The sequence below is a fragment of the Cherax quadricarinatus genome, chromosome 22 (assembly GCF_038502225.1).
Source record: "Cherax quadricarinatus isolate ZL_2023a chromosome 22, ASM3850222v1, whole genome shotgun sequence".
NCBI classification, from domain to species: domain Eukaryota; kingdom Metazoa; phylum Arthropoda; class Malacostraca; order Decapoda; family Parastacidae; genus Cherax; species Cherax quadricarinatus.
Window position 1 is genome coordinate 26,379,706 of NC_091313.1, and position 27,557 is coordinate 26,407,262.

The window sequence follows — 27,557 nt, forward strand, 5'->3', positions numbered from 1 at the left end:
AGTGGAGTCAGAGTGCACATGCTGTGGATTCCATCTCACATTGGTCTTCAGATGCATGATAGAACTGATAAATTGGCTAAGCTGTATGCTTTCAAAGAGGGAGTAGATTACGATCTTGGGTTGTCAGTTAGCAGTTTGAGAACAATAATACGAAAAGAACTTCAATTGAACTTTATTGACTTAAGACTTAGGGAGATTGACACAAGTCAGTCCATCTATCATCATTCCATCATGCAGGAGGAGCCACATGTCTATGGTGCACCATTCACATTGCTAAACTCACAAACTAGTATTTAGTCACTTAGCCATAATACCAACTTACCTCATAATTTGTAATATTTTAAAATAAAGAATTAAACTAAGTCTGCCCGAAATGCCTAGCCATGCTAGGCGTTCTAGTGGTACACTTTGTAATCATTATTTAACTACATGTAAACCACACAACAACCAAATTCTGTAAATTCAACATTGTAATCTTTATAGAGAATAAACTTTGAATTTGAATTTGAATTTGAACAAGATAAGCAGCAGACTCTTGGATGTCACTACCGCCCGGCTCCGGCTGGGTTACAAGTATCTATGGCAGGTTAAATCACCACCTCCAGATGTAGACCAAACGAAATATAAACTTTGCCAGATGGACTATTGTCACACCTTGCGTCAATATGTACTGGAGTGCGATAAAATTAATGAATTTAGAGACAACTCACTCAGAAATGTTCAAGAAATGGCAAAGTATTTTATCCACAGTGGTATATTACAGACCATTCTGGAGAAATGCCCTGACTTTGCTAGCTGTAAATAAAGCATTACCACGTGTGTGTGTGTGTGTGTGTGTGTGTGTGTGTGTACTCACCTAGTTTTACTCACCTAGTTGAGGTTGCAGAGGTCGAGTCCTAGCTCCTGGCCCCGCCTCTTCACTGGAAGCTACTAGGTCACTCTCCCTGAACCGTGAGGTTCATCATACCTCTGCTTAAAGCTATGTATGGATCCTGCCTCCACTACATCGCTTCCCAAACTATTCCACTTTCTGACTACTCTGTGGCTGAAGAAATACATCGTAACATCCCTGTGATTCATCTGTCTTCAACTTCCAACTGTGTCCCCTTGTTGCTGTGTCCCATCTCTGGAACATCCTGTCTTTGTCCACCTTGTCAATTCCTCTCAGTATTTTGTATGTCGTTATCATGTCCCCCCTATCTCTCCTGTCCTCCAGTGTCGTCAGGTCGATTTCCCTTAACCTCTCCTCGTAGGACATACCTCTTTGCTCTGGGACTAGTCTTGTTGCAAACCTTTGCACTTTCTCTAGTTTCTTTACGTGCTTGGTTAGGTGTGGGTTCCAAACTGATGCCACATACTCCAATATGGGCCTAACGTACACGGTGTACAGGGTCCTGAACGATTCCTTATTAAGATGTCGGAATGCTGTTCTGAGGTTTGCTAGGCGCCCATATGCTGCAGCAGTTATTTGGTTGATGTGTGCTTCAGATATGCCTGGTGCTATACTCACCCCAAGATCTTTTTTCTTGGTGAGGTTTATAGTCTCTGGCTCCCTAGACTGTACTCCATCTGCGGTCTTCTTTGCCCTTCCCCAATCTTTATGATTTTGCACAGTGGGGTTGAACTCCAGGAGTCAATTGCTGGACCAGGTCTGCAGCCTGTCCAGATCCCTTTGTAGTTCTGCCTGGTCTTCGATCGAATGAATTCTTCTCAGCTTCACGTCATCTGCAAACAGGGACACTTCGGAGTGTGTGCGCGCGTGCTTGTGTGTATTCATATATTTGTACGCTCGTGTGCATGTGTCTGTGCGTGCGCCCTCGTGTGTGCATGTGTGTGCGCGCGCGCTCGTGTGGGTGTATGACCCACTTAATATTTGTATTTATAACTCATTACAATTGTGACCAGGTGTGGACGTATCAGTGGCTCATTGCTTTTTAATTTGTTCATAACTGTAACCATGTATAGGAGTGAGGCTGATTCATTACCTTTGTAACTTGCCATGATTGTGACCATATCTACCTGGAGTTTATTACCTTTGTAACTAGTTCATCTATCATAACTTTGGGGTCCAGTAGCTGGACCTATTATATACCTCTGTAATCTTTTGACTACCGCCCACAGGATGGGTATGGGGTGCATAATAAACATATTAAACTAACCACTCACAGGATGAGCAGGAATTGAGTTTCTCTCAGTGTAGGTATCTGCACCCAAGATATGTGACTTTTCCCACAGGGCTGGTGGTTATACCTATGGTGTGTTACCTTTCCCAGCTCTGCTCGAGTACTGTCAACCAAGCAACATCAAGTGAGAGGCAATGGAGATTTATTAATGTTATCCCAGGGCTTCTTGTCCTTGAACGAGGCCAGATATATGGATAAGGACATTTATTATCAGCCTCTTGGGAGTCACATTTGATATTTGCTTCTTGTTCAGGGCATTTAATATTTACACGTCAAGAGCAATCCTAAAATATTTGGTCAAAGTCTGGGACAAACTGTTAAAATTTATGCCCACATTGAAGGATGCCATATAAAAAATAAATATTCTTTTCAAGACTTATTGTATATTTTTTGTTGTAGCATAAGTCAAATTTGTGACAACCGAGGTCGATATGCTTCAGCAAACAGATATCAGCGATAACTTATTCAATTTTGCTGCTAGGGTTGGAATCAAGATACTGTTGGATGAGCGTGTTGACAATGTCTGGACTGTCCTGTTGCACCCAGTGGCTCGCTCCTTCCACGAACTTCAACTCCCCAGATTCACACTCTTGTGAAGACCTGCAGGTTATAACAGAATAATGAATGACATTATCTTTTCTATGGACAGTATCTGTCATACGGTATAAGTAATACATCATACCAGACGTTATGAACGTCACACCCCTTTAAATCAATCTCTCTCTCAAAAAAAAGAAAAGCAACTGTTGAAAATTTCCACTCACTTCATTCCTTTTCAGCGTTGACTGGGAGTCAACGTTGGTCACCAAATACAGATAATTGCACAGAATAGATTACAAGCCTTAAAATGTATTTACGATTAGCTCTCTCCATTCTTCCTTAACATCTGTCACTGTCTTCTCCCATTCACTCATTTACGTATGCTAGAATAATAACACATCCATCAAAGCATCCAAGATTTACTTAATCATACAATACTAGAACATCAATAACTTCGTAAATCTTATTTATGAGTGATGAACACAGGACAAAACACTTACAGTTTAGCTAGGGGCTTGCTAAGCGCCAAGTCGTCTGTGCCCCAAATGACTAACGTGGGCACTCGGATCTTAGACACTGGTAGCTTCCGGGAATCACCGATGACAATGTTGCGATAGTAGTTTATTGGAGGAGTGAAGGCTCCTGCAGGGGAATGGTTAATGAGTATCTTTTCTTCAGGAGAAATATATGAGGATGATGGCTCTACCTCTTCTTCAGAACTATATACTGTTACTTCAAGTGACAACGATTTTTTTCTCTACAAGTAAGCATAAATTAGGTAAATAATGCACTTGCTTTCATTTTTAAAGCTAAATCAAAGCCCAGTATCATATTTAGTTTAGGGAGCCAGTATGCAAGTTTGGAATGCATGAGAACATCCAAATATATATTTTGGTGAACTTACTGAGTGTAACAATATTACAGAGGACTTTTTTTTATCAACTAGGATCGAACATACGCACTTTGATGTTATAGGCTACAAAATTTGTATGGGAATTAACTGTGCCAAATATATCAGCAAGCTACAAAGAAATGCAATATTAATATGAGAACTTTTGCGAGTGGACACACCTAATACTGTTTAACAGCTAACACATTTTCATGTGCAATTACATATGTTTTTAAAGACAACACAATAAACACGATATATACACCAAGAAGTATATATCTCAGTGTAGACCTGTATACACCTAATTTGTTAATCTTTAAGGAGTAAAGTTGACAGACTAAACTAACTATAGCACATAAAGCCACATGTAAATACTGTTGTATATATTATTAAATGCATATAAATAAATATATAAATAAGTATATATATAATTGGGGCCCTGATATTGTAAAGTTTATTTCAGGTCACTTTTTATATTGTATCTTTATATGTATATGCTTCTAAACTGTTGTATCTGGGCGCCTCTGCGAAAACAGTGATTATGTATGAGGTGAAAATGTTGAATGATGATGAAAGTATTTTCGTTTTGGGGATTTTCTTTCTTTTTGGGTCACCCAGCCTAAGTGGGAGACGGCCGACTTGTTGAAAAATAAATAAATATAAAAATATCAACTTAAATACTATAAGTATAAAATTATAAGGATTCGAAATCTTTTAGTTCATAGAGTTCAGAGTTGTTGTTCCAGTATTATGAGGTTGGCCGAGCGTTACTTAGATCACAAGATAAGACCAGATTACTAAGATTAACATTATCAAGGATATGTGCCAGACTCATAAGGGCCATACTGTCCCTGAGTAATGGGAGGTAATTAACTCTGATTCGAGAAAGGGGAGGATATCACCAATTTCTTGGTTCAAGAGACCACCAGCATCAATGAACCACTCTTAAGGGTTCACCAAGATAAAGCGGAATCATACTGAACTAGAACCTGATAAATACTGAACATTCTAGATGCCTTGTACAGTCTGAACCACTAACTTGGTGTAAGAAAACTGACCTTTCTGAGAGTAGTAGTATTTGAAAGCTTCTATAACATCATCAGGGAAGGCAAGTACATTTTTCTTGGTACCACGAAACATCTTCTCTAGAGATTTAAGGTCATGTGATCGTAGCATCAGCTCCGGAATCCATGGTGTTTGGAAGAAACAGATGTACCTGCCAGTCATTGATGACATCTTAGAAAACACAATTTATGTAGCTGCTACCAGATTTTTTTTTGCATACATTTCTAGAATCAAGCAGACTCCAATTAGCGTCCCACTGTAGCAGTGCAGTTTAGGGTATGTAACAACAATTTTCTCCATGGATACTTTAAAACTAGTGGTGCAAAGTTTAGCACACGTCAAAAATATATATTCATATGCCAAAACTTATAAAAACTAAAAGGATACTTCTATGCGGAGTATAAAGTAGGTTAGATTCCAGAGCCGTTCTTTGGCTCAAGAGCCCTTCAGCTACAATGTGCCTCCTTTTTTTTTTTTTATTCGCCGGTACTCTCCCGGCCCGGGTCTTTTCCAAGTAGTGGTGACCCGGCCTTGGCTCCCTATCTGGGGAGTATCTCGAGACCTAAGTCTCCCATGGGAGGAGGTGTGCCTCCTTTTTGATGGGAGATTTATATACGTATAAGAGGAATTACGTGTCTATTAAGGATTAGAGAGGCCCAGGTACCAGAATTTGAACTCTGTGACTCGACCCCTGCAAGCAGTTTAACTCACCAAGACATACGGAGCTGTGTGAAAGACTTCCTAATGTACTTTTGGTAGGCACCTGGGTGAGGTCCATTGAGAGAAATGTGGGCGGTGAAGAGTTCTGGGTGCAGAGTGACTAACTGCCATGCTAGTACCGCACCCCAGTCATGAGCTACCAGTGTGCATTTCTTACCTGTGAAAACCACCTTGCATTAACAATAACGTTCATCACCAGCGTACACTGCTTACCTGCGTAAATCACCTCACATTAAGAGTAGTGTTTGCCAACAATGTTCCCATCATCACCTAACCCCCTTGTGAACTGTATATAACTACCGTGCATAACACTGATGATGTAATTAGTTCCTCAGCCTATGCTAAGGTACTGGTTACCTCGTCACCTGCATTTGTACAGCATCTCTACACTGAATAACAAAAGCCACTGGTTAGCGAAACGTCTCAGATACAGACCTAGGTGTTGCACATATGTTTAATTCTTAGTGTCACGGAGACACTTGTCTAAGGAATTTCGTTCATTAAGCAAGTCAGAGTGGTTATGCCAATGCTCTCTTTTACAACAAATAGGCAAATGTAGATATAGAAAACAAGGAAACACAATAGTGAAATAGGCCGAGGACAAGGTAGTGGAAATTCTGGACGAAGAAGCACAGAATACTGACCTAAGGCGAGGACAAAGTAGCGAAGATCCTGAATGAGGAGGTCAGTGTTGTATTGCGATTTTGATGAAGGTTTGTCAGACTCTCCATAGCCTCGCATGTCCACTGCCACCACCCTGTAGCATCAAAAGTAAATTATTATTCAGGATTAATAATTAGAAGAATAAGAATAGCATACTAGGAAGATCAAGAGCTAATATCCAGAGTAATAATGTGCTCTTAAAGTATTTCATTAACACATTGCCCAGGATTGGGTTGAGAGGATTTCCATATTGTCTCGTTGCTCCAGAACTCACCAATACTTCTGAGAAAAGTGTTTAAGTTGATGTCGCCATGAAAACCAAAACTCAGGAAAGCCATGAACGAAGACAATGAGTGGATTCTTGCGGTCGCCAGCCTCTACATAATGTAGCTTGATGCCCTGTTCCTGCAGTGTAACTTTAGTTAAGACACTTTCTAGCATTCAACACATATGGGAGGGGGGGGGAATATTATGAGTATTGTATTCACGAGGAAGCTTAGAAATAAAGTTTCTTAATAAACAATAAGTGCAAATCTGAGGCTATTATTCATACAACGTGTTTAGTGTGTCCGTCATTTTTGATAAACAAATCGGCAAGTAGACAGCAAACGGTATCAGGAGTAATGTGACATTCATCGATATCTATGGTTAAGTTACGTTACGTAAGGTTTGTCAAGAAACAGGGCAAATGTTTCCTGACGCGGGTCTCAGTCATATGATGACCCGCAGCTGGAGGTTTCGGTCATATGACCGAGGCCTTCCGATGACTTACCGGTCCACCCCTTTAAAATTTATGGTTATAATTATAACCATTAGAGTACCTATTTTTCCAAACTTTTGGGTATATATGTGATGGTGGGCGGTATAAAGTATAACATTTTGTGCTGCGTGCCAGTTGTGCAGTTTCTGTCATATAGGTCGCCAAATATACTACTGATTCTCGTTAGTTTAATATGTTTATTATGCACCCCATACCCATCCTGTGGGCGGTAGTCAAAAGATTACAGAGGTACATAATTGGTCCAGGGACTGGACTCCAAAGTTTTGATAGCTGAGCAAGTTACAGAGGTAATGAACTCACAATTTACAAAGGTAATGAACTCACAATTTACAAAGGTAATGAACTCCAGGTAGGTCTGGTCACAATCATGACAAGTTACAAATTGATTCTCGTCTGTAATACTTGTGTGTACATTCTATCTCGATGAAAAAAAAAAATGGGAGTGAGATAAGGGACGGAAAGAAAGTAGAAGAGAGGTAAAAGGGAGGGAAGAGCCAGGGAAGAGGAAGGAGAAGATACTATAAGGATAGGCTAAGGAAATGAGGAAGCAGGAGAAAGTAAGAAAGTTAGAAAAAAAGAAAGAAAGGGGAGTTTAAGAGCAGAGGTTAAATTGAAGAGATAGAGCAAATGAGTAAGAGGAGAGAAAGGAAAATAAAAGAAAAATAGAATGAGGAGAGGAAAGGGGAAAGATAGAAAAAGAAATTAGACTTTATAAAAGAGTTGGGCCGGTAACAGTGGACTAAGTAGTGTTTGTACCCATTAAATCTATTTTTCAATAGCCTTTCTCTTACTGTTCCATTATTATTATTATTACTGAAAACTCCAAGCAGTCTGAGGATACAGTGCCCCTTCATATTTGTACAACTAAGTCCCAGCAAGAAGTTCATGTAAGTATATATGACATACCTTCAGGTCCACGTAAGCATGGGTGCCCCACTGAGGGTCAGTGAGGATTGGTGGTGGAGTGGGGCGAGGCTTCACATAGAAGAACTGCTTGCCCACTTTCCATCGCCGCCGCAACAAGCCCACTAACACTACTACTGATATGGCCAATGATATCAACCGTATCAATGCAGATATCAAAAACTGGAAACAAAAACTATATTCAAACAGTGTAATAAACACAGCAAATGGCACAAATTCAATTAATTCAAGTTTATTCTCTATAAGGGTTACAATGTGGGGTTTACAGGTTTTGGGTATTGTGTGGTTTACATGTTATAAAATACTAATTACAGAGGGGGCCACTAGGACACCTAGCATGGCTAGGCATTTCGGGCAGACTTAGATTAATTCTTAACATTAAATCCTTACAGATTATGGTATTAAGGCTAAGTGACTACATCACAATTTGTGAGTTTAGCAATGTGAATGCTTTTGTTTTGGCACAATACAAAGTGTCTATATATTAGAGTATCATAGGCAAATTTATGACTAGTTAGGATTTATTATTTTAAGATTAAGATTAGTATTTCTGGGTTTATAGTCAGAGGGCGAGTGAGTGTAATTGTGAACCACCAGGTGGTTATCATGTAGTTAGTTGTCGGGGTGTATCAGGGAGATAAGATGTTTTCTAACTGTAGTTTTGAAAGTGATGAATGTGTCTGCAGTTCTAGAGTTTTCAGGTAGGGTGTTCCAGATTTTAGGTCCTTTGAAATACATTGAATTTTTGTTACTAAAGGTTTAGTCGAACACGGGGAATGTCATAGAGATGTTTGTGTCTGGTGTTGTGCCTGTGGATCCTGTCACAACTATCAAGAAAGCATTTTAGGTCAAGGTTAATATTGGAATTTAAGGTCCTGTAGATGTAGATTGCACAGTAGTAAGTGTGGATGTTCTGAACAGGGAGTAAGTTTAGATCCATGAAGAGTGGGGGAGGGGGGTGTTGCCAGGGATGGGATTTAGTGATTATTCTTACTGCGGCTTTTTGTTGGGTTATTATTGGCTTTAGGAGTATCGCTGCAGTTGAACCCCAAGCACAGATAGCATAGGTGAGGTATGGATATATAAGTGAATGGTATAGTGTGAGATGGGCAGTTTGCGGCACGTAGTATCGTATCTTGGAGAGGATCCCCACCGTTTTGGATACTTTTTTTGTGCAAGACAGGTATACAATACCGACAAGATGAAAGTTAAGACACTTGTGCAACATCTGGTTATCTTTATTGTAGACGTTTCGCCATCCAGTGGCTTTATCAATACAAATTCTTGGACATAATTAGAAAACAGAAGAACTATATACAAAAGATGAGGTAATCAGTCCCTCAGCCTTGGAGGTGGTGTTTACAACACCGTGGTTGTAGAGACTCTGAAGCACAGGTAAGGAGAATGGCGCTTATATAGGCATCAGTGAAGAGAGACGTGTAGCAGACGAGGGCATAGTCACTGGTAGGGGGGATTTCCCAGTGGAAGTAGGTCCTTCCCAAATTGATGGGCTAGTTGTAGAAGTCGTGAAGAAGGTCATGTAGATGTCCTCTGAATCAAGTTACCATGATGTTGCAGTGCCTGACAAGTTGTGCAAGACAGGTATACAATACCGACAAGATGAAAGTTAAGACACTTGTGCAACATCTGGTTATCTTTATTGTAGACGTTTCGCCATCCTGGAGTTTACCTGGAGAGAGTTCCGGGGGTCAACGCCCCCGCGGCCCGGTCTGTGACCAGGCCTCCTGGTGGATCAGAGCCTGATTAACCAGGCTGTTGCTGCTGGCTGCACGCAAACCAACGTACGAGCCACAGCCCGGCTGGTCAGGAACCGACTTTAGGTGCTTGTCCAGTGCCAGCTTGAAGACTGCCAGGGGTCTGTTGGTAATCCCCCTTATGTATGCTGGGAGGCAGTTGAACAGTCTCGGGCCCCTGACACTTATTGTATGGTCTCTTAACGTGCTAATGACACCCCTGCTTTTCATTGGGGGGATGTTGCATCGTCTGCCAAGTCTTTTGCTTTCGTAGTGAGTGATTTTCGTGTGCAAGTTCGGTACTAGTCCCTCTAGGATTTTCCAGGTGTATATAATCATGTATCTCTCCCGCCTGCGTTCCAGCGAATACAGGTTTAGGAACCTCAAGCGCTCCCAGTAATTGAGGTGTTTTATCTCCGTTATGCGCGCCGTGAAGGTTCTCTGTACATTTTCTAGGTCAGCAATTTCACCTGCCTTGAAAGGTGCTGTTAGTGTGCAGCAATATTCCAGCCTAGATAGAACAAGTGACCTGAAGAGTGTCATCATGGGCTTGGCCTCCCTAGTTTTGAAGGTTCTCATTATCCATCCTGTCATTTTTCTAGCAGATGCGATTGATACAATGTTATGGTCCTTGAAGGTGAGATCCTCCGACATGATCACTCCCAGGTCTTTGACGTTGGTGTTTCGCTCTATTTTGTGGCCAGAATTTGTTTTGTACTCTGATGAAGATTTAATTTCCTCGTGTTTACCATATCTGAGTAATTGAAATTTCTCATCGTTGAACTTCATATTGTTTTCTGCAGCCCACTGAAAGATTCGGTTGATGTCCGCCTGGAGCCTTGCAGTGTCTGCAATGGAAGACACTGTCATGCAGATTCGGGTGTCATCTGCAAAGGAAGACACGGTGCTGTGGCTGACATCCTTGTCTATGTCGGATATGAGGATGAGGAACAAGATGGGAGCGAGTACTGTGCCTTACCTGGAGGTTACCTGGAGGTTATTCCGGGGATCAACGCCCCCGCGGCCCGGTCCATGACCAGGCCTCCCGATGGATCAGGGCCTGATCAACTAGGCTGTTACTGCTGGCCGCACGCAGTCCGACGTACGAGCCACAGCTCGGCTGATCCGGCACTGACTTTAGGTATCTGTCCAGCTCTCTCTTGAAGGCAGCCAGGGGTTTATTGGCAATTCCCCTAATGCTTGATGGGAGGCTGTTGAACAGTTTTGGGCCCCGGACACTTATGGTGTTTTCTCTTAGTGTACCAATGGCGCCCCTACTTTTTATTGGCGGCATTTTGCATCGCCTGCCCAGTCTTTTACTTTCGTAGGGAGTGATTTCTGTGTGCAGATTTGGGACCATTCCTTCCAAGATTTTCCAAGTGTAGATTATGATATATCTCTCCCTCCTGCGTTCCAACGAGTACAAGTCAAGTGCTTCCAAGCGTTCCCAGTAGTTAAGGTGCTTGACAGAACTTATACGTGCAGTAAAGGATCTCTGTACACTCTCTAGATCTGCGATTTCACCTGCTTTGTATGGAGATGTTAATGTACAGCAGTATTCCAGCCTAGAGAGAACAAGTGATTTGAAAAGGATCATCATGGGCTTGGCATCTCTCGTTTTGTGGAACAGAGCTTTTCACCGTAGCTGCCTCGGACTTTACTCTGTTGACGACTACTCTCTGTGTTCTGTTAGGTAAGACACATATGCAACAGTTAGGTATCTTTATTTTGAAACGTTTCGCCTACACAGTAGGCTTCTTCAGTCGAGTACAGAAAAGTTGATAGAAGCAGAAGATACTTGAAGACGATGTAATCAGTCCATCACCCTTAAAGTTTTGAGGTGGTCAGTCCCTCAGTCTGGAGAGCATTGTTCCATAGAATGAAACAATATGGAGATGAAGTGACAGGATGGAGCCTATTTATAGCGCCAACAGGTGAGACGTAGGTCACTAGGAGAGGTAAGAACTCAGATGTTGGGAGGTCAGGTCCCTCTCAAATCCAGCCGTTCTCACTAGTAGAGGTTGTAAAAGTTGATTGTAGGTCTGTACCAAGATACCCTTGTGTTGCAGTGTCTGACAGGTTGAACATTAAAATGGTATAAAATACCGACAGGTTGTTAGGTAAGACACATATGCAACAGTTAGGTATCTTTATTTTGAAACGTTTCGCCTACACAGTAGGCTACTTCAGTCGAGTACAGAAAAGTTGATAGAAGCAGAAGATACTTGAAGACGATGTAATCAGTCCATCACCCTTAAAGTTTTGAGGTGGTCAGTCCCTCAGTCTGGAGAGCATTGTTCCATAGAATGAAACAATATGGAGATGAAGTGACAGGAAGGAGCCTATTTATAGCGCCAACAGGTGAGACGTAGGTCACTAGGAGAGGTAAGAACTCAGATGTTGGGAGGTCAGGTCCCTCTCAAATCCAGCCGTTCTCACTAGTAGAGGTTGTAAAAGTTGATTGTAGGTCTGTACCAAGATACCCTTGTGTTGCAGTGTCTGACAGGTTGAACATTAAAATGGTATAAAATACCGACAGGTTGTTAGGTAAGACACATACATTTCAAGACACATACGTTTCAAAATAAAGATACCTAACTGTTGCATATGTGTCTTACCTAACAACCTGTCGGTATTTTATACCATTTTAATGTTCAATCTCTGTGTTCTGTTAGTGGGGAAATTATAGATCCATCGACCGACTTTTCCTGTTATTCCTTTAGCACGCATTTTGTGCGCTATTACGCCATGGTCACACTTGTCGAAGGCTTTTGCAAAGTCTGTATATATTACATCTGCATTCTTTTTATCTTCTAGTGCATTTAGGACCTTGTCGTAGTGATCCAATAGTTGAGACAGACAGGAGCGACCTGTTCCAGTGGCTTTATCAATACAAATTCTTGGACATAATTAGAAAACAGAAGAACTATATACAAAAGATGAAGTAATCAGTCCCTCAGCCTTGGAGGTGGTGTTCACAACACCGTGGTTGTATAGATTCTGAAGCACAGGTAAGGAGACTGGCGCTTATATAGGCATCAGTGATGCCTATATAAGCGCCATTCTCCTTACCTGTGCTTCAGAATCCCTACAACCACGGTGTTGTAAACACCACCTCCAAGGCTGAGGGACTGATTACCTCATCTTTTGTATATAGTTCTTCTGTTTTCTAATTATGTCCAAGAATTTGTATTGATAAAGCCACTGGATAGCGAAACGTCTACAATAAAGATAACCAGATGTTGCACCAGTGATACTTTTTTTGTTATGTGTTGGATATGGGTGCTGAAATTTAGGTTGTTGTCGAGGTATAGGCCAAGGAATTTGCCCTCATTATGTCTGGTAATTAGTGTTGTCGATCTTAATGTTAAGTTGCGCAACACCTGCTCTGCTACCAAACATAATATAGTAGATTTTGCCAGTGTTAAGTGTAAGTTTATTGGCTGTCATCTAAGTCGATATTTTGAGCAGCTCCTCGTTAACAATGGTGTTGAGGGTGGCAATTATTATTATTATTATAATCAAGGGGGAAGCGCTAAACCTGGAGGATTATACAGCGCCTGGGGGGGGATGTGGAAGGCATTCAGGCTTAATTCGGGGAACTGGAGCACAGATCCAATTTCCTAAATCAAGAGCCCCTCACCAACATCAAGGAACCTTCCTTGAGGGGTTGAGGGTGGCAAGATTAGGGTGGGAGATGACATAGGTCGTGTCGTCAGCAAAGAGAATGGGTTTCAGGTGTTGGGATTGAACATAAGAACATAAGAAAGGAGGAACAGTGCAGCAGGCCTGTTGGCCCATACTAGGCAGGTCCTTTACAGATCTATCCCACTAATAGAATATTTGCCCTCATAAGAACATAAGAAATAAGGAACACTGCAACAGGCCTACTGGTCTATGTGAGGCAGCTCCAATTCTTCTCGCCGGCTTAAGCCAAAGCCTTGACCTAGTGAGGTCAGACACGTCACTTATGGGAGGAGCACTGCGTCCGACCTAGTAGGTAATCAGGTCCAACTCACACCCACTCATGTATTTATCCAACCTATTTTTAAAACTACACAATGTCTTGGCGTCTATGACAGTACTCAGGAGTTTGTTCCACTCATCCACAACTCTATTACCAAACCAGTGCTTTCATATATCCTTCCTGAATCTCAATTTTTCCAATTTAAAGCCATTGCTGCGAGTCCTGACTATATTAGATATTTTTAGCACGCTATTTACATCCCCTTTATTAATTCCTGCTTTTCATTTATACACCTCAATCACATCTCCCCTAATTCTATGCCTTTCTTGAGAGTGCAGATTCAGGGCCCTCAGTCTTTCCTCATAGGGAAGATTTCTGATACATGGGATTAGTTTTGTCATCCTCCTTTGTACGTTTTCCGGTGCATTTATATCCATTCTGTAACACGGTGACCAAAACTGCGCAGCATAATCTAAATGAGGCCTAACCAAGGATATATAGAGTTGAAGAACAACCTGAGGACTTCTATTATTTATACTTCTTGCTATGAAGCCAAGGATTCTGTTAGCTTTATTGCGAACACTAATGCACTGTTGTCTTGGTTTTAGATTACTACTAACCAGAATTCCTAAATCCTTTTTGCAATCTGTAATATTAAGATCTACATTATTTAGTTTATATGTGGCATAGTTATTTTCCTGTCCAACATTTAAAACTTTGCATTTGCCTATATTAAACTGCATCTGCTACTTCTCCGACCACTGCACGAGTTTATTCAAATCATCCAGGAGTTTACCTGGAGTTTACCTGGAGAGAGTTTCGGGGGTCAACGCCCCCGCGGCCCGGTCTGTGACCAGGCCTCCTGGTGGATCAGCGCCTGATCAACCAGGCTGTTGCTGCTGGCTGCACGCAAACCAACGTACGAGCCACAGCCCGGCTGATCAGGAACTGTCTTTAGGTGCTTGTCCAGTGCCAGCTTGAAGACTGCCAGGGGTCTGTTGGTAATCCCCCTTATGTGTGCTGGGAGGCAGTTGAACAGTCTCGGGCCCCTGACACTTATTGTATGGTCTCTTAACGTGCTAGTGACACCCCTGCTTTTCATTGGGGGGATGGTGCATCGTCTGCCAAGTCTTTTGCTTTCGTAGTGAGTGATTTTCGTGTGCAAGTTTGGTACTAGTCCCTCTAGGATTTTCCAGGTGTATATAATCATGTATCTCTCCCTCCTGCGTTCCAGGGAATACAGGTTTAGAAACCTCAAGCGCTCCCAGTAATTGAGGTGTTTTATCTCCGTTATGCGCGCCGTGAAAGTTCTCTGTACATTTTCTAGGTCGGCAATTTCACCTGCCTTGAAAGGTGCTGTTAGAGTGCAGCAATATTCCAGCCTAGATAGAACAAGTGACCTGAAGAGTGTCATCATGGGCTTGGCCTCCCTAGTTTTGAAGGTTCTCATTATCCATCCTGTCATTTTTCTAGCAGATGCGATTGATACAATGTTATGGTCCTTGAAGGTGAGATCCTCCGACATAATCACTCCTAGGTCTTTGACGTTGGTGTTTCGCTCTATTTTGTGGCCAGATAGAATGAATTGGACGGCCTATTTTGGTGTCATCAGCAAATTTGCTTATGTCACTATTTATTCCCTCATCTATGTCGTTTATGTAGATTGTGAACAACAAGGGGCCCAACACTGACCGCTAGTGAACACAGCTGGTGACGTGCCCCCACTCTGATTTCTCCCCATTTATGCAAACTCTCTGCTGCCTATTTGTCAACCATGCCTAACCCAGGAAAAAATTTCTCCTATTCCGTGTGCCTAAAGTTTCCTCAATAACCTCTCATGTGGAACCCTATCGAAAGCCTTACTGAAGTCTATATACATAATATATTCAATACCATGATCTACCTCCTCAAATACCTTAGTGAAGAAAGTCAGTAAATTCGTAAGACAGGAGCGCTCCTTTGTAAAACCGTGCCGAGATTCATTAATCAATTTATGCCTTTCGAGATGACTACAAATTGCTTCGGCATTTATTGATTCCAGGGATATGTTTGGAAGATCATTGATGTAATGAGGAAGAGCAGGGGTCCAAGGACACTTCCCTCCGGAACTTCAGTATCAAGTGGCCGTATTGATGAGGCTGTGTCTTTAATGGTGACATACTGATACCTATTAGAAAGGTAGGATTTAAAATATGCAAGCGCATGGCCTCTTATACCATAGTGGTCAAGTTTGTGGAGTAGGATGGCGTGGTCTACTGTGTCAAACGCTTTTCTTAGGTCAATAAAAATTCCTAGCGGATATTCCTTATGATCCCCCCATAAATGAAAATAAAAGATGCCAAGAGCTATATTCACAGACAACTTAATCATGGCAACTATTATGATATGGCATCATGAACATAGCTGTTTCTGTAGCCACAGATGGGTAATCACAAGAAGGTAATCAGTAGACCTACCTACTGAAGAATGCAACCCAGCTATATGAATAGCTACGCTTTTCCAGATTATAACTTTATTCTCCGATAACTATTTTCTACCTAGAAGTGGTTATACATTACTTAAAAATTGAATTCAAAAGTTTAGAGTGGATTTACAGGGGCACCTGCAAGTTTCCAGAATTTTTACATGAATTCGTGTAAAATAATATTGAATACCTGTCATAACTAAACATTGCACTATCTTACTTTCTTTTACATAATTAATGTCTATTTCTTAAATCATATTGTTTGGCCTCTATAACTTGTTCAGCTATCAGAACTTTGTGGTCCAGTCTCTGGACCCATTATGTACCTCTGTAATCCTGTGACTACCGCCCATGGGAAGGATATGGGGTGCATAATAATTTTTTTTTTCTTATTCGCCGGTATTCTCCCGGCCCGGGTCTTTTCCAAGTAGTGGTGACCCGGCCTTGGCTCACTATCTGAGTAGTATCCCGAGACCTAAGTCTCCCATGGGAGGAGGTACAACTACCCCTCATCTTTGGGACCAACTGTCCCCAGGCCTAGCCACATCCCCTGCCCTCACGGGGCTCGTAGGGAGAAGCTAGGCCTCTGGTCTGCCATCTACCCCGCCTCAAAGGGGCTCGTGGGGATGGCAGTCTTATGAGCTGCAGGTGGTAGCAAGCTCAGGCCTGTGCATAATAATGATGTTAAATTAACTTACATTTAAATACGCTATTGTGTGCACCTTTTTCCCGGGAGTGAATACTTCCAATAGCTCTTCATTTTCTTTAAACATTGGATATATGAATCCAAGCCATATAGGAAAAGAAGCCTCCACTGTAACAGGTTAGGTTAAGTAAGGTTTGTCAGGGAACATGACGTTAGGTTAAGTGTTTCCTGACGCGGGTCTTAGTCATATGATGACTCAATTGCCCAATTTTATTCTAAAATCCCTATTATTGCCCAATTTTGCTTTAAACTATATTGATCAAACTTATTGTAAACTTCTTTTATTGACCATTTTATTCTATACCTTTTTAAACTAGTATTTTCAACTACAACTTTTATATTATCCTGTCTACCATCTTACTAGCATATTATAACCAAGTCATTGCCATTTTTATTTTTTTATCATTTTTTTTTATTATTCTTTTGCTACCTTAACTTGTGTATTTTATCCTGTCAATTTAAATCTAGTTATACTCTAATTCTTGAAAACAACTTATATAAGACCTTAGTGCAATTACAATTGAGAGTCTTGTGCCTCTTTTATATTATTAGATTCAACTCAGTTGTACTATAGTCAATACCAAATTCATTATATTAGACCATAGTGCAATTACTAGTGAGAGACTGGTGCTATTTTTAATTTGTATTTTTATATTATTAGATTAAATCTAGTTGTAGTATAGCTCATTCTAGCTCAAAACATAGACTCCACAAAAGTCATTATATTAGATCTTAGTGCAATTACAAGTGAGAGTCTTGTTCTATTTTAAATTTGTATTTTTATATTACTAGTTTATACCTAGTTGTACTTTAGTTCATTCCAGCACAACACATAGACAACATCAACTTCATTATGTGTAGTAGTGACTATATTCTATATGACCAAAATACTCTAGCTATATACTTATCCAAACTTCCCACCACTACAGATATCAGTACTAGAACTCAACACAATTCAGGACATAAATAACCATAATTTAAACCTAGAAGATGATTGATCACGTTGACCCTGATCTAAACCTCCATAATCTGACACCCAATCAAAACCTAGTAAGTAAGTAAGTAAGTAAATTTATTCAGGTATACACAAATACAGTTACATAGAATTATCATACATAGCAGCATATGTGTAGAGAACCTAGGATAACCCAAAAAAGTCAGACTGACTTATTTCCATTGGGGTCCTTTTACCTTATTATTATAATATAAAGGTTATAATATTTTCTTATTATTCTACAATGAAGATAACATCTTATTATCATACTAAAAAGACTATCTACTACACGAGGGTCATTAAGACTATCTACAATACGAGGATCATTGCTAGGAATAAGGTAAAATTTACACGTATTTTAGCTAAAAAATAGAAAATCATTCCCCTCCCTTTCTGTAGCTACATTCATCAGACACTTTTTGGCAGTCTTCTTGAACTGGTTCATGCTATGACTGGCTTTGACATGTGCGGGTAGTCTGTTCCATTCCTTTATTGCTGTACAATAAAAGGTGTTTGACGCCTGGCCACTGACTGTGGGTACTACAAAGTTGTGCTCTCTCCCCCTAGTACTTTGATTGCTTTGGTTCCCAACCTTGACAAAATTGACAGCAAGATATTCTGGACACTGATCGTGAGCAATTTTATAAACATGATTTAGCTTCAGTTGTTTTACTCTGTCTTCAACATTCAGCATATCCAACTGCTGTAATTCATCCTGGCCTACATGTTCTCTTGGTCCCAGCCCCAGGATGAATCTTACTATTTTATTCTGGGTGATTTGCAGTCTATCTTTCAGTTTTTTTTTGTCAAGGCAGAGTACCATGAAGAGCAAGCGTAATCCATATGGCATTGTATAAGGGCTAGACATAGGGTCCTGCGAGCCTCAGTAGGTAGACACTGTGCTTGTCTATACAGGAACTTCAGTCTGGCATTCGCTTTCTTTACTACACTGTTCCCTATCAATTCTCCTGACATGCATGGGTCAAAGGGGATTCCCAGATATTTTACTGATGAAACCAAAGTGATGGACTCCCCATTACACTGAACATTAAAATTATTTACCCTTCTCAGTTTATGTTTCGTTACAAAGAGAATGGCTTCAGTTTTCCCTAGGTGTAATGATAGTTTGTTGTCTACTAACCATATGCTGCAGGACTCCAGTTCCAGTGTTAAAACATTAGCAATATCTTGTGGGTCTTTACCTGTCACTAACAGAGCACTGTCATCTGCATACAGTAGGAGTTTGCACTTGACACTGATAGGCATATCATTGACATAACATAAGAATAATAAGGGACCCAGAATACTACCTTGGGGAACTCCACATGTTATCGGCAGGGGTTCTGATTCCGTTTTGTTGATTTTGACTATTTGTCTCCTGTTGCTAAGGTAGGACTTAAACCAGTCTACAGAACCTATACCGATAGCTTGAAGTTTCTTACATAATATATTGTGGTTGACACTATCGAAGGCCTTTTGCAGGTCTAAGGTTACCATACCTATGAGGTTCCCTTTTGACATTTCAGTTCTCAGGTAATCCATCAGATTAATAAGGGAGGTATCGGTTGAGTAGGATCTTCTAAAGCCCGAATGATAGCTATGGAGAATGCTGTTGTCATTAAGGTACTTAACTACTTGAGAATACACCGCCCTCTCCAGAATTTTAGATATTATACTGAGTATACTAACAGGTCTATAGTTGCTTACATCAGACCTATTATTTTTCTTGAAGATAGGAGTAACTCTGGCCTCCTTGAACCCCTCCGGTACGGTATTAGTGGTTATTGATAGATTTATTATGTGGGCAATAGGGATTGACAGTTCAGAAGCACCATCTTTTAGGAACTTAGACAGGATGTTATCAGGGCCTGTGCTCTTAGTTGGGTTTAACCTGCTTAGTTCTTTTTGAATGAAGTCATGAGATACACTTACTAGTTGACAACTGTTTGGGGTTACCCCTTTATTGGTATAGTATGTTTGAAACTTATCAGAGTCTGTGTTAAAGGTATTTGATGCAGCTGATAGTTTACTTACTAGTGTTGATGCAACAGATGTGTAGTAGGAATTAAAGCAATTTGCCACCTTAGATGTTTCGTGGCATACCTCATTATCGATAGTGAGTACTATGTTAGACCTATCTACTGGCTTATGGCTATACCCCAACTGTTTTAGTTGTTGCCAGAGCTTTCTGGGGTTATGCTTATACTCTTCAATTTTTGAGCAATAGTGCTTTGCCTTTGCTCCTTTTATAAGCCTCTGTACTCTGTTCCTCACCCTTTGGAATTCATTTAGTGCTGCAATATCCTGTCTGTTTGCTTTAAATCTTTTTAGCAGCTGGTCTCTGAATTTCATATTATCTAATATCTCAGTAGTCATCCAGGGTTCAGTTCTTCGTTTAATCCTAACCTCTTTAACTGGTGCAATATTATCAAGAATGGTAGTGAACATTGTTTTGAATTTTTCCCAGGCATCGTTTACGTCCGTGCAACTTGTTATCTCTGTCCAGTCACAATTGTGTAGCCTATTTACCAGTGTTTCTTTACTGTAGTTTCTAGTTGACCTCATTTTTATTGTCCTGTGTAGGCCTATCCTATCCCTAGTGATTTTCCTGGTGCAGTAAATGATGAAATGATCACTAAGACCTGTGGTAATGACGCCTGACTGACTAATGTTCTCAGCGCGGTTACAAAGTATGTGGTCAATTAGGGTGGCTGAGAACTGTGTGATCCGGGTTGGTGTATTAATTAGTTGGGTGTAGCTATTTAATCCTAGAATTTGCTTATACCTTTTGCATAGCCCGTTATTTTGCTGCTGAAAACAGATATTGAAGTCGCCCACTATTATTGTCTCGCAATTGTTTTCAACTCCGGACAAGACTCTGGAAGTCTTCTAAGAACTGGTCCTGGGTAGGAGGGCGGTAACTAGTTCCTACTAAGATGGGTTTGGTCTTGGGAAGCAGCACTTCAAACCATAGAATCTCCAGTTTATTGTTATTTAAATCAGGTCTTGGGTTGTAAGCTAAGCCATTTCTAATGTAGGCACATACTCCACCACCCTTTCTGTCCCTATCTAAGCGTTTTATATTGTAACCTTCAGTCAGCCCTCCTGGCCCTTTATCACTCTCTTATTTACCTCTATCTCACCTATGGAATTTGTGCATGGGGCTCAACAACAATTAACCATCTCAGACCACTAATTACCCAACAAAAGGCTGCAGTTAGAATGATAACAAATTCTCACTACAGGCAACACACTCCACCAATATTCAAAACACTCAACCTACTCACCATACAAAACATCCATACATATTATTGCACCTATTACATACATAGAACACTTAACTCTGATATTAACCCTCCCCTCAAACATCTCCTTGCCAACCTCAACAGAACACATGACCATAACACAAGGCACAGATCACTCTTTGATGTTCCTCGTGTCCATCTCACGCTATGCAAAAACTCAATGCACATAAAAGGCCCTAAAATCTGGAATTCATTACCTGTAAATATAAAAGAAACACTACCTGTTTATAAATTCAAGTCTCTTCTCAAAGTTCACTTACTCACTCAAAACCAAATAAATACTGAATAACTGAACCTTATAAATTGTATATCCAAAATGTTACTCACAATTATATCACATAAATGTTAAACCTAGGACCCAATCTAACTTTGTTATTTTTTTTAAATACACTACCTAACAGAATACTCCATTCTACTGAATGAACAGCAATGCATGCAACCATATGACCTGTCTTTGTAATACTCATTTGTGCTTTATAGATATCTGTTTACAATAATGTCTTATCACTGATTTCATCATTGCTTAGTTAATCTTAAGTTAATTTTAAGCCAGCCCGTAATGCTATGCATTTAAGTGGCTTTGGCATGCTGCTCTTACCTGTATTTTTTTTGTACCTCTGTATGTATGCTAAAATTTCTAAATAAATAAATAACCTTCTACTTTGACCTCGTCGTCAGTCACCGTATCATCCAACCAAGATTCAGAGATGGTTATAACTGCCGCCCTAATTTTGTTAGCTAGAATCCTAATCTCTGCCAATTTAGGAAGAAGTGATCTTGCATTGACATGAATAAAGTGAAGGCCTGTTTTCATAAAACAATCATAATCATCAATATATGGCAATGATGGATCATTTGTATTAAAATTAGGTAAATCAATGTCATCACTGCTAAAGGGTAACTGTGCCAAAGTGCGTTTGTTACACACAAAATGAATTCTGGCACCGTTGCTATAATTGTACATACATCCATCATGCACCCACCCCTTACACATTTTACATAAGGTGCCTTTTCTGTTTTTCATGCGTACTTTAGTACAGTGTATGCACCTGTTTGTTAGTGTTTGAGATAATAATGGCTGTATTGTCTCACATTGACCTATGTATGCATTACATATGGAGTTAAGGTTATCATCCCTTGCTACTAGACCGTCAGGGCTGAGCTTGCTACCATCTGCAGCTCATAAGACTGCCATCCCCACGAGCCCCTTTGAGGCGGGGTAGATGGCAGACCAGAGGCCTAGCTTCTCCCTACGAGCCCCGTGAGGGCGGGGAATGTGGCTAGGCCTGGGGACACTTGGTCCCAAAGATGAGGAGGTACTGTACATCCTCCCATGGGAGACTTAAATCTCGAGACACTCCCCAGATAGGGAGCCAAGGCCGTGTCACCACTACTTGGAAAAGACCCGGGCCGGGAGAATACCGGCGAATAAAAAAAAAAAAAAAAAAAAAACTAGACCGTCATTATCGCCGTCATTTATCTGTCTGTTTTGCCTCTGCACAATAGTTTGAGGTCCTGGAGTAATTTGGATATCACCACTTAAGAGCGCTACAATAAGAGCTGTGTGCCACTGTTTTTGTTTGGGTATGCGGTGTTGCCATACCTTGCGGCGATAGTGAGGTTTACTTTTCTGGTAGGATGGCAACTGTTGGGCTTTTACTGTCCAGGGCGCTGTTACTCCATTCACCTTTTCCAGCCCCCATGACTGATTTCTTTCTTCATGGAATTGAAGAAGAAAGATAAATATAATTATGGCAGCCTGTACCCCCCTAATGCCTGCCATTTTCACTCTTCGCTCTTTTACTCATATACAATAATATTTATTTCTCTTGTCCAGTCCCTAGTACACTTAGTATCTGCTTTAGCAATCACACTGAATTACTAGTAAAATTTCCTCTTCAAAACCCTCTTCACTGCTCACTTTTCCCTTAACTTCACAAACCCCTTATAGTTCACCCCTTATTACACACTCCCCTACCCACCTCACTTCACAGTCTGGCTTCACCAATTAACTTCTAACTCCTTTCCATTCTGGTAGACCAGAAAGGTTTAATCAATGGTTTTATCCTTCCAAATCCCCCTCAATTCCATTTATCGGGGGTTGTGTCGTGTTGTTGTCTCCTGACCTGTTCTGCTGAGTCAGCCATTTTTAAAACACTGAGGGGGAGTAACGCCACCTACAACCTGACTTTCCTTGAGTTTATAGATATATTTGGCTTTTTCTGCTATGATTCTCTCCCTGTATACTAGTCAGCTGAATATAGGTCAGCTACTAAAACATTAACCTTGACTATTTAACTATTCACTTCTTTCCCACGACTGGCACTGAGGGATAACCGTCCTATACCTTGGAGTTTTGTACTGTTGATTTGACGATGTCTCCTGTGTTTCCCTCTCGTTAGCACTGGTACAGGTGATATGATGGTGGTACAAATAAGATGCTACTGTCAACAGATGAACGTCAGTAAAAATGAGAATTTCACTTCGCTATTGGAAAGTAACTGCCTTTATTACACAGCATCACAAGCCAGCACTATCCTAAACAATGCTAAAAGTCTATCAGTACTTAACTACAACATCAGGTCCTTAAGCAAACACTATGATGACCTCCTGGCACTCCTTGAATCACTAAAGACACCCTTCTCCTGCATTACATATTCTTACTGAGACCTGGCTTAAGCAGGACACAATAGATATCTACCCTCTACTTTAGTCTACTAGGATACACAGCAATTCACAACTGCAGACCAAACCAAGTTGGGGTGGTATTGCAATCTATTACTCTAACCAATTATCTTGTATTAGCACCACTTGCTTTAGTGATGAATATGGAGAATACATTTTTGCTAATTTTACTGTAAAAAACCTTAAGACACCTATAACAATCGGTGCCATTTACCGGATACCTCACACAAACATCCCAAATTTCAGTGAGAAATTAAAGTCACTAATAACAAACAGACAAATGAATAAGCACCACCTTCTCTTAGCTGGAGACTTCAACATCAACCTTGGCTTACTAGATGATCAGCCTGTAACTGATTTCATCAACAATATGAACAACACAGTTCTCATACCAACAATAATTAAACCAACCAGGCTCACTGAGACAAGTGCAACCATAACAGACCACATATGGACCAATATACTAGCCCCCCTTAAATCAGGGATAATCACAGATAGCACTACAGACCACTACCCTACCTTCCTCCTGACAAACATTAGTAAACCACCACTTGAATACAACAAAGTCTCATTTAGACTCCATGACGAGGCCTCAATAAGGAAGTTCACAGCTGACCTAGAGATTGTTGACTGGCCTACAGAATTCTCCAAGGCCAATGGTATTGATGACTGGACAGACATTTTTCTTAACAAATTACTTAGACTATAGGAGGCCTGGTCTCAGACCGGGCCGCGGGGGCGTTGACCCCCGGAACTCTCTCCAGGTAATACAACAAACATTGTCCTATAAAAACGAAACATCACAAACAAACGGCTTGGTTGCCCATGGCTAACCAGCACCATTCTGAAATCCATTGACAAGAAACACCAATATGAAAAGCAATATAGACAGGGATTAATACACAAAGATATTCTTAAACACTATTCATCAGTTCTCACCAAAGTAATAAAGAAAGCCAAACAACTATACTACTCCAGTAGATTCACAGACACTAGAGGAGATATAAAAAAGACCTGGAAAACACTCTCTCAGATTCTAGGGACCCACAAACTGAAAAAAAAAACAAGAATATTGTCCTAACTAAACCTAATGAAACACCACTACATCCCACTGACACAGTAACAAGATAAACGACTTCTTCTCAACCATAGGATCTAATCTCGCCAATAAAATCCCACATACCAATGCCCATGCCGGGAACTACATAGATGGGAATTTCCCAAATTCCTTCTATCTTGCACCAACTGAGCCCTCGGAAGTCACCGAGATTATAAAGTCACTTAAAAACAACTCAGGGAATCTGTCTAATGTCCCACCATTACTGTACAAGCGAGTGGCCCATATCCTTTCGCATGCTATTTCATTACTTTTTAACAAGTCACTAGAAACTAGAACCTTCCCAAAACTACTCAAGATGGCAAGGGTTACACCAATACATAAAGGTGGTGACCCTACAGACTTAAACAACTATAGGCCAATATCAAACTTACCATTGCTATCCAAAATCTTTGAGAAACTCGTGCACAGGAGACTATATTCATTTATAACAGCACAAAACATACTCAACCCCTGCCAATTTGGATTCAGGAAAAATAAAAGCACTAATGATGCAATCATAAAAATGCTAGATCTGCTTTACACAGCATTGGAAAATAAGGAATATCCACTAGGAATTTTTATTGACCTAAGAAAAGCTTTTTACACAGTAGACCACGACATCCTACTCCACAAACTTGACCATTACGGTATAAGAGGCCATGCGCTTGCTTATTTCAAATCTTACCTTACTAATAGGTATCAGTATGTCACCATTAAAGACACAGCATCAACAACACGGCCACTTGATACTGGAGTTCCGCAGGGAAGTGTCCTTGGTCCCCTGCTCTTCCTCATATACATCAATGATCTTCCAAACGTATCCCAACACCTGAAACCCATTCTCTTTGCTGACGACACGACTTATGTCATCTCTCACCCTAATCTTGCCACCCTCAACACCATTGTTAACGAGGAGCTGATCAAAATATCGACTTGGATGACAGCCAATAAACTTACGCTTAACACTGACAAAACCTACTATATTATGTTTGCTAGCAGAGCAGGAGATGCACAAATTAACATTAAGATCGACAACACTCTAATTACCAGACATAATGAGGGCAAATTCCTAGGCCTATACCTTGACAACAACCTGACTTTCAGCACCCATATCCAACACATAACCAAAAAAGTATCCAAAACGGTTGGGATCCTCTCCAAGATCCGATACTACGTGCCGCAAAATGCCCTTCTCACACTGTACCACTCACTTATTTATCCATACCTCACCTATGCTATTTGTGCTTGGGGATCAACTGCAGCAACACACATAAAGCCAATAATAACTCAACAAAAAGCTGCAGTAAGAATAATCACTAAATCCCATCCCTGGCAACACCCCCCCCCACTCTTCATAGATCTAAACTTACTCCCTGTTCAGTACATCCACACTTACTACTGTGCAATATACATCAACAGGACCTTAAACTCCAATATCAACCTTGACCTAAAACACTTTCTTGATAGTTGTGACAGAACCCACAGGCATAACACCAGACACAAACATCTCTACGACATCCCCGTGTCCGACTGAACCTTTACAAAAATTCAATGTATGTCAAAGGCCCTAAAATCTGGAACACCCTACCTGAGAACTCTAGAACTGCAGACACATTTATCACCTTCAAAACTACCATTAGAAAACATCTTATCTCCCTGATACACCCCATCAACTAACTACACGAATACCACCTAGTGGTTCACACTTATACTCACTCACCCATTTGACCATAAACAGAAATATTAATCTCAATCTTAAAATAATGAATCCTATGATACTCCAATACTGAAACTATGTACTGTGCCAAAACAAAAGCATTCACATTGCTAAACTCACAAACTAGTATTTAGTCACTTAGCCATAATACCAACTTACCTCATAATTTGTAATATTTTAAAATAAAGAATTAAACTAAGTCTGCCCGAAATGCCTAGCCATGCTAGGCGTTCTAGTGGTACACTCTGTAATCATTATTTAACTACATGTAAACCACACAACAACCAAATTCTGTAAATTCAACATTGTAATCTTTATAGAGAATAAACTTTGAATTTGAATTTGAAAAAGTAAGTTTTAAGTAAGTTTATTCAGGTATACACAAATACAGTTACATAGATTATCATTACCATTACGACTACCACCATTTTTGCATATATTACAAGTACTAATCTTACTGTAATAAGTTTTCCCTCTGAAAACAAGCAGTCACTCCCAGCAACATATACTTCTCTATGCCAGCTTACCACACACCACTTGCAGAAACATACATCCACATATAGAGACCTGCCTCAGTGAGACAGAAAACTTGCAAGACGAGCAGGTTTAAAAGCAGCAAAACTGTTCAACTTTACCTGACCAATGGTCCCCATCTTGATGGAACAATAAGTTGAGAAGAGACACCTGTGTAAGCTTCCTAAACCTCAGTAGTTGTGTTGTTGTCAAGCACTCAACGCCCAACCTTGACTCACACACTCACTCGCATGCCTCATGCCTCCTCATGCCACCTATGAGAATTAATGCGAATCATACTCTACGAGATTTATTTTTCTATGCGTGACACTCAGCTACACACAATGGGGAATTAGTTATTTTTCAATTAGTAACTGAAGTGGAAATGATGCCGGCATAACGGTTTAAAATGCATAATAGGCATCTATATGTTATCTGAATGTTATCTTGCTGTCTCTGCGTTGTCGCTGTATCTACGTTACACTGATCTTTCATTGTATCTATGCTGTATCCACTGATCTTTTATCGTATCTGCGTTACATACACTGTTTTTTTTATTATATATAGGCTACGTTCACTGATCTTTCA

General features: G+C 40.5%; 1 protein-coding gene across 1 annotated transcript; it reads right to left on the reverse strand.

Annotated features, from left to right (window-relative positions):
• Positions 1-2,546: 2,546 nt before the first annotated feature.
• Positions 2,547-27,250, reverse strand: LOC128689674 (epoxide hydrolase 4). The gene is made up of 8 exons (XM_053778034.2): positions 27,092-27,250; positions 7,748-7,927; positions 6,335-6,465; positions 6,042-6,154; positions 5,389-5,554; positions 4,671-4,828; positions 3,224-3,365; positions 2,547-2,783 (listed from the first exon to the last, which is right to left on the reverse strand). The coding sequence occupies exons 1-8, from the start codon at positions 27,107-27,109 to the stop codon at positions 2,645-2,647; spliced, it is 1,047 nt and encodes a 348-aa protein (XP_053634009.2). The 5' UTR covers positions 27,110-27,250; the 3' UTR covers positions 2,547-2,644.
• Between the last annotated feature and the right edge of the window lie 307 nt (positions 27,251-27,557).